Below are 8,816 nucleotides of genomic sequence, written 5' to 3'. Positions count from 1 at the left end.
AGACAGAGAGACAGAGAGAGAGAGAGAGAGAGAGAGACAGACAGACAGACTGACTGACTGACAGAGAGGAAAGAGACTGAGGGCGAGCTGCCTGTGAAAGAAAGTCATCTTATTCTGACTAATGTGTGTGTGCGCGCGTGTGCGTGTGTGTGTGTGTTTGTGACAGACAGACAGACAGACAGACAGAGAAACAGAAACAGAGACGGACAGAGAAGGTGGAGAAGGAGGTAAAGAAAGGGAGGGAAGAAGAAGAAGAAGAAGAAGGTGACTACAGTGGCGGGGCGGCCATTTCTTGTGGTTGAGCTGTGTAGTCTGTGCGGTTGTGACGAAAGGGAAACTGGTAGTGGTGGGTGATCAGTATTCATAGTTCTCTGCTGGCATTGATTTGTCCCTTGGCGCATGCGCGCGCTAATGTCGACCGCCGCGCCGCCTAGGCACGCGGCTGTCGCGGCCAAATGATGATTACTCTCCCTTTGGTTCCGCTCCGTCTTGAGAGACAAGCGTTTTGCGGTTTGCCGCAACGAGTCCATTTCTCTTTCTCGCCTGTCGCGCTGTCCTCTCCTCCCCCCCCCCCCAACCCCCCCCCCCCTCTCCTTCCCCTTTCTTCGGCAGGCGTTCATGTCTTCAGTACTTCAATCTTCTGCGATTATCCCGAGAAAGTCATCTCCATCAGTCTTTCACTTTGTCACCCTTTGTCTCTGTCTCTGTCTCTGTGTCTGGCTTCGTCTGTCTTTGTCTTCATTGCCTCTGTTTGCCGTGTTTGTGTGTCTGTCTGTCTCTCTGTCTGTCTATTTTTTTGCTCTCACTGTGTGGTGTGTCAGTGTTTCTCTGTGTTTGTCATTCTCTTTTCTCTGTCTGTGCTTGGTCCGTCTGTCTGTCTGCCGGTCTATCTGTCTGTCAGTTTGTCTCTCTCTCTCTGTGTCTGTGTGCCTGTTTTTTGGGTTTTTTTTTTTTTTTTTGTATGTCTGTGTCTGCGTGACTCTCTTTCTCTCTCTCTCTCGATCAGGTATCGAGTTACGATTCTTTCATGGTTAGTTCGAGAGAAAGTGAGAGAGAGACAGGCAGAGAGAAACACAGATACAGACACAGAGAGACAGAAACACAGACACACAAAGACACACACACACACACACACACACACACACACAAACACACACACACACACACACACACACACACAGAGAGAGAGAGAGAGAGAGAGAGAGAGAGAGAGAGGGAGAGAGAGAGAGACAAGACAAGACAAGACAAGACAAGACAATGTCTTATTGAACCAGGCCTTCTGCCCATATCATAGGGGGATAGGGGTTCAGAGAGAGAGAGAGACAGAGAGAGAGAGAGGGAGACAGACAGAGAGAGAGAGACAGAGATAGAGAGACAGAGAGAGAGACAGAGAGACACAGAGAGAGACAGAGAGAGAGAGAGAACGTCAATCCTTAAATGATCAGAATAATGAAATAAACAGAATGCCTACAGTGACTACAGTTCCTGTGGAGCTCCTGTCGTTGACATTCTCTCTCAAAAAAACAACAACATCCATTGGCAGAATGGTTAAAATGCTCAGCTGCCAATACAGAGCGTCCGTGTGGGTATGAGGTTCGAATCCCGCTCTCGCCCTTTATCCCAATATGCTATATGAATACATCAAAAACAACAAAATAAGGGGGCAGGGGGAGGGAGGGGGAGAGAGAGAGAGAGAGGGGCGAAGGTTGAGCGAAGAAAGGATAGACAAAAAGCACTATGTCTAGTTGTGTGTTGTTGTTTTTATTTTAAGGAGTTTTTGACTCACTTGTATAAACAAAGTGAGTCTATGTTTTAACCCGGTGTTCGGTTGTCTGTGTGTGTGTGTGTGTGTGTGTGTGTGTGTGTGCGTGCGTGTCCGTGTGTCTGTGTGTCCGTGGTAAACTTTAACATTGACATTTTCTCTGCAAATACTTTGTCAGTTGACACCAAATTTGGCATAAAAATAGGAAAAATTCAGTTCTTTCCAGTCATCTTGTTTAAAACAATATTGCACCTCTTGGATGGACACAAAAAAATAAAAAAGAGGCCTAATTATATGCAAACTGCATTTACTGTTATATTTATATTTTTTGTATTCTCTAAACTTGGCACTTTGACCTCTTATTCTGACACAACAACAAGAGGAGTCATTATTATCATTTTTTGTTCAAACAGGAACTTCCTTTGCTAAGCATGGAATTTTTTAAATTTATTTTGCAAACGTTTTTGGTGCAGATAGTAAAAAAGGGAAATTACTCTGTAATTAATGCTAGGGGACTTAATTCATAAACAAAGTGAGTCTTGAAGGCCTTGCCTCTCTTGTTTGTTATGGGTCCGACTCCCCCTCAGAGGTGTCATCCTGGAGCAAGTTTGGGGTTCGATGATTCCTTCTTCTTCTTCTTCTTCTGCGTTCGTGGGCTGCAACTCCCACGTTCACTCGCATGTACACCAGTGGGCTTTTACGTGCATGACCGTTTTTACCCCGCCATACTCCGCTTTCGGGGGTGTGCATGCTCGGTATGTTCTTGTTTCCATAACCCACCGAACGCTGACATGGATTACAGGATCTTTAACGTGCGTATTTGATCTTCTGCATGCATTTACACACGAAGGGGGTTCAGGCACTAGCAGGTCTGCACATATGTTGACCTGGGAGATCGTAAAAATCTCCACCCTTTACCACCAGGCGCCGTCACCGTGATTCGAACCCGGGACCCTCAGATTGAAAGTCCAACGCTTTAACCACTCGGCTATTGCGCCCGTCAGATGGTTCCTATAATACAGTGTGTTGTGGGCTGAGAGAGGGAGGAGGAGGAGGAGGTGAAGGCTGGGAACACACACACAGCACCAAGGTTTAACGACCTTTTGGCTAACTTCCTTACTGTGGAGTGATGGCCTAGAGGTAACGCGTCCGCCTAGGAAGCGAGAGAATCTGAGCGCGGCTGGTTCGAATCACGGCTCAGCCGCCGCCGCCATTTTCTCCCCCTCCACTAAACCTTGAGTGGTGGTCTGGACGCTAGTCATTCGAATGAGACGATAAACCGAGGTCCCATGTGCAGCATGCACTTAGCGTACGTAAAAGAACCCACGGCAACAAAATGATTGTTCTGGCAAAATTCTGTAGAAAAATCCACTTCAATAGGAAAAACAAATAAAACTGCACGCAGGAAAAAAACAACAACCCCAAAATGGGTGGCGCTGTAGTGTAGCGACGTGCTCTGCCTGGGGAGAGCAACCCGAATTTCACACAGAGAAATCTGTTGTAAGAAAAAAGAAATACAAATACAAATTAAGGTCCAGTTTTTTTTGTTTTTGTTTTTTTTGTTTTTTTTTCAGGACTTGGGTTTTGGTTCGGTGAAGTGTTGACACTGTTCATCGTGGTTGGTTCTGAATGTCTGTCTGCCTGGGTTATGTGTTGGGCTCCTGTGGTTGATATTCTCTCAAAACAACCAACCATTGGCAGAATGGTTAAAACGCTCAGCTGCCAATACAGAGCGTCCGTGTGGGTGTGTGTTCGAATCCCGCTCTCGCCCTTTCTCCTAAGTTTGACTGGAAAATCGAACTGAGCGTCTAGTCATTCTTATGAGACGATAAACCGAGGTCCCGTGTGCAGCACGCATTTGGCGCACTGAAAAAGAACCCATGACAACAAAAGTATTGTCTTCTGGCAAAATTATGTAAAAAAAAAAATAAATAAATAAATAAATAAAGGAAAAAGACAAGGCGAACACAGACAAAACAGAATTTGCAAGGAATGTAATATTGGAACTGCTGGGGGAAAATTTCATTTTGTTTCAGAATTGTCCTAAAAAAAAAAAAATGTATTTTGAAATAAATTGATACCACATAACTATAAATGACATTTGTCAATGTTCGGTTTTAAGTGCGATGGATGGTGGGGTGGGGTGGGAGTGGGAGTCTGTAGTCCTGACTGTACCTATGGTTTTCCTGAAAGACCGCTGGAAAAGAGAGCCATTAACTTCCGGTAAGTGTCTCTGCATGGGGAGGTGCTCAACTTTCCTTTCGTTAATAATAATTATGATCTGCTCGATGTTTCGTTCTTCAGTCAGTTCAGCGTTTCTTCACACAGGTCGTGAAAATTCCTGCCCTCCACTGCAAAGTGTTTGGTTTTGTCTGTTTGATATGATATCATGAATATGGTTTTTCTATGCTTGTTTTTGCTGTTGTTGTTTGTTTTTTTGCGAACAAGTCGTAGAATGATTATGGATATCTTCCTCTTTCAACTGAATGAGGGATCTATTAAGTCTGTTAGGGATAGAAAATTGGTACAGATGTGTAGCAGGAAAACAAAAAGATGTATACAGATATTGTATTGTATTATATTATTGTGTTTTGTTTGTATTGTGTTGTACTGTACTGTGTTGCATTGTATTGTTGCACTGCATTGCATTGCATTGTAATGTACTGTTTTTGTATTGTATCGTATTAAATTGCATTGCACTGCATTGCATTGTCTTGTTTTGGAAGAGAGACAAAGGTAGATGTTTTATGGATGAACACATATCGCAACACACACTCTCTCTCTCTGTGTCAAAGAGAGGCCTAATTAAGCGAATTCAAACAAAAAACAAACAAACAAAAAGTAGGCTGTGAGACTATATATGATGTGTGGGAAGTGAGGAGGGATGGAATGTGGGGGGAGGGGGCGGGGGCGTGGCAGGGGAGGGGTTCAGGAGATGGATGAGCCACGTTTGTATGTTACACCGCTCTGGAACAATGGTATGAACGAATTTACGGTCAGTGAGCATCCGAATATCCACCCCCGAGTCAGTCCTCAGTAGAACTCATCATTTATTCATCACACATCAATGCCAGCAATAATCGTGCAAGAGTGCATCAGTACACCAAACAGGAACGGAAACTGCCAGGCTTGAAGCGAAGAATCAAGCACAAGCACCGTCCTCGCGTCCCCCCCCCCCCCCCCACCCTCTCGCATGCACACACATACACACGCGCGCACAAAACAAACAAACGAACACACACATACGCGCGAGCAAAACACACACACACACATACACACGCGCGCGCAAACCACTTACATGCACACACACATGCACATGCTCACACACACACATATACACATACACACGAGCGCGCTCACGAACACGAGCACATACTCACGCATAATTATATTCTCTCTCTCTCTCTCTCTAAATCCTTCTCTCTCTCATTGTCTTGCACACATTCACGTACACACGCACACATATATACACACACAGAGACGCACGCGCGCGCGAACACACACATATATATATACACATACGCGCCCACACGCAGACACACGCGAGCACACATATACATGCACACACACGCACATATACACTGACACTAACTGACTGACTAACTTACTCACTGACTCATCGAACTTTATTTACTTTATCACCAGCACACACACACACACACACACACACACACACACACACACACACACACACACACACACACACACACACACACACACAGAGAGAGAGAGAGACATACACACAGAAACAGACAGACAGACAGACACACACACACACACACACACACACACACAACCAAACCCTCATTTGATTAGGCACTCAGTGCACTATCAGCCTCTTAAAATGCACGTAATGACAATGCCCCCTCCCAACAGCAACAACAATGACAACAGCACTGACAACAGCACTGAACATGACGGAGTCTCTCGTTGGCACGACGAATGAGGGAAAGGAAGCAGATTTATTTTTTTAATACTAAAGAGTACCCTCGTGTGTTAGGTGTGAAGACCTACCCTGGATGTATACGTATTTATGACAAGTCAGTCGTGTCCAACTATAACCATCAGAACAGCAGAGGAAGCAACTACTGTCCCGACAATCTGGGCTAGAAATTTTTTTTTTAATTATTATTATAGTGAAGCGTGTCTTGCCCAAGTTAGATTATCCCTCCTCTCCCGACCAAGAGGGATTTTTTTTTTTAGGACAGTCGGCGTTGAGGTGGTTCCCACAGGCCATTGGATATCAAGATGTACACAACAACCGTCCACACCACATTGCAAGGTAAGGGAGTACCAGGGGCATAGTCCCTTGTCATTTTGCGCTTCTTCCGTTTGTTCTTGAAGGGCTGTTCGCCAATTTGCCCCCCCCCCACCCCCTGCACCCCGCCCCCGACCTCCCCCCCCCCCACACACACACATACAACCCTCAACCACCTAAAAAAATCAACAACAACAACAGAAGGTTTAACACCTTCGCACAGAAAAATCAACAACAGCAGTAGCAGTCCAATAAGGAACCCCCCCCCCCCCCCCCCCCAACTCAAAATGTGCAACAGTAACAGCATCAACAACAGCAATAGCAGCAACAACAATAACAACAGCAACGTCAACAGAAAAGAACAAGAACCCCCGGCGTTCACCACTCAAAATGTGCAATAGTAACAACAACAACAACAACAGCAATAACAGCAACAACACTAACAACAGCAACAGCAAAGAGCAAGAATCCCTGGCGTTCACCACTCTAAATGTGCAACAGTCACAGCAACAACAAGAACAGCAACATCAACAGCATAGAAGAAGGGCCTCTGAATCTCAAAATATCCAACAGCAACAGCAACAGCAACAACAACAACATTGGGGGGAACCTCCCCCCCCGCCCCCACCCCCACCCCCCCGGCCCCCCCCCCCCCAAAAAAAACAACAACAAAAAAAACCACGGGCGTTCACTACTCAAAGTGAGCCCTTCTCACTTCTCTTCCTCGAGAACCCGACACGGTCAGCCCCAACCTCGAATGACCTTCACCTGATTTCAGTGCCGACCGCGGTGGGCCATCACCACCACCGCGACCACCACCACCACTCAGCAAGGTCCTCAGAGTCCCTGACCTGGGAGCCGACGAAGCAGGGTGGCTGACGTGCTGCCTGGGACTGTGCCTTCGGTAGGCCAACGTCGGCTGGCGCTGGCTTCTTCCGAGATGGGCCGCGACGGCACTCACGTGGTTCCCGTTCCCGAACAGCGCAGGGGTGAAGCGAGACATGAACCCGACTTCCTCCTTGTGGGTGTGGAAGGAGCTGAATTTGGATTCCTCCTTGTGCTTGTGGAGAGATTTCTTCGCCGTGGCAAGGTTATTGGTGGTGGTGGCGTTGCGGGACTCCTTCTCCTCCTCAGCCGGGTGGTCTTCAGTAGGACGCGAGGAGGAGGAGGAGGAGGAAGAGACTCGTCTGGAGTTCCCGGCGAGGAAGGTGGGTCTGGGGTCAGGACGTGGCGACACGGCAGCGAAGGCCGCCGCCAGGGTGGGTCGGTGGTGGTGGTGGGCGGTGTGCTGACCCTGCACGCTGGTGCTCCGGACGTCGTCGGCGAAGGACACGCGCTTCCTCCTGCTGGGCGCTGACTGGGCCTTCTTCTCCTCCTCCCCCAGCTCTCCCTCCTTCTCCCCTTCCTTCTTCTCTTTCTCCCCACCCAGAAGCGGTAGTCTCCCCTTCCACGTGCTGCTGTCCACGGTGAAGAGGACCTTCTTTGAGGTCCTCCGATCCGGATCCTGGGCAGCGTCCTGCTGGAAGGTGACGTGCAAGAGCTGGCTGTTTGTGGAACTCGGCTGACCTTCTTCAGGAGGAACTGCTTCAGCAACGGTGGTGGCACCGCCCACGGCGCCGAGACCCCGAGTACCGGATTTTGGAGGCATCTCTGATCCTCTTCCTCCTCCTCCTCCGCCTCCTCCAAGGTTTGGATCTGACAAATATCCGGCCTGAAGGAGCTGTGCGAAGGAGACTGAAGGCTGGGAGGGTTGAGAGACAGGAGCGATGGTTTTGGACAGGTGTCCTATGGGGACAGGCTTCTTGAAGAACTTGGTGGCGCTCCTGGTCATGTGTCCTGACAGGGCGCCGAAGAGAGTGGATGAGTTCTTCACCTTGTCCGGCTGAAACATAAGTCATTGGTTGATCAGAGGGAGAATAGATCGAGCTCTGAGGGTTGACAGAAGGAATTTTCGGAACATTCAGAGGAAAAAAAGCCAAGACAGTAATATTGTGCTAACTTTTGAACACAGCATGGGGAGATTCCTATTGATATAGAATTATATATATATATCTATATATCTATATATATATATATATATATATATATATATATATGTGTGTGTGTGTGTGTGTGTGTGTGTTCCAAAATTATATATGTAAATTTCTTGAAGTGGAAAAAGTGACATTCCATATTAATGCAGTAAAGGGCAGTTCCTGAAAATGACCGGATAGTCGAACCCTGCTTTGATAATTTTTCGTCCTGTAAATTACTGTTTCGTGAATAGTGAAAAGAAGAAAAAAAAGGCTTCACCAGTTACATTATTTCTGGTGTTGCTATTACCGCTGCCACCGCAACTGCTTTAATAAGATTCTATTTTTATCACAACCATCGTTACACTCCACAGTTTGTAACACTTCCAAGTTCCGGGTGTAATTTATATTCCTCCAACGACTGAACACGCAAATACAAACCAACACACACACACACACACACACACACACACACACACACATCAAAATGGCGAACGTCTCCTTAGTGTTACATACGCATTTTACCAACGACTTAACATGTTGAAAAGCACAGATTATGTAATGACTAATAGCACTCCATTTGAGAAAAAAAGAAAAGATTGTTCGGATAAAGTCGGAAGTACACAACAGAAGCCGATTATTTCAGTACCAGATAAATGAATTCAGCACATAAAGCGAAGAAGAAGAAAAAAAGTTGAAAAAAAAAAAAAAAGGAGCAGAAGAGAAGAAAGACGAAAGCGGCGCAATAAAGCTAGAGCATTGGACTTTCAATCTGAGGGTCCCG

At 46.6% G+C, this 8,816-nt stretch overlaps 1 protein-coding gene across 2 annotated transcripts in view; it reads right to left on the bottom strand.

Annotated features, from left to right (window-relative positions):
- Positions 1 to 6,701: 6,701 nt before the first annotated feature.
- The window catches only part of LOC143282372 (uncharacterized), a 228,598-nt gene continuing 226,483 nt past the window's right edge, over positions 6,702 to 8,816 (bottom strand). For both annotated transcript variants that reach the window (XM_076587988.1, XM_076587989.1), the window contains one exon: positions 6,702 to 7,902. In XM_076587988.1, coding sequence (XP_076444103.1) covers positions 6,712 to 7,902 — 1,191 coding nt within the window. In that variant the 3' untranslated portion in view covers positions 6,702 to 6,711. The remainder of the gene's footprint in view (positions 7,903 to 8,816) is intronic.

Source organism: Babylonia areolata, chromosome 5 (assembly GCF_041734735.1).
Source record: "Babylonia areolata isolate BAREFJ2019XMU chromosome 5, ASM4173473v1, whole genome shotgun sequence".
Taxonomy (NCBI): Eukaryota; Metazoa; Mollusca; class Gastropoda; order Neogastropoda; family Buccinidae; genus Babylonia; species Babylonia areolata.
Note: the sequence above shows the minus strand (reverse complement) of the source record. Positions and strands in the feature narration are given on the sequence as shown.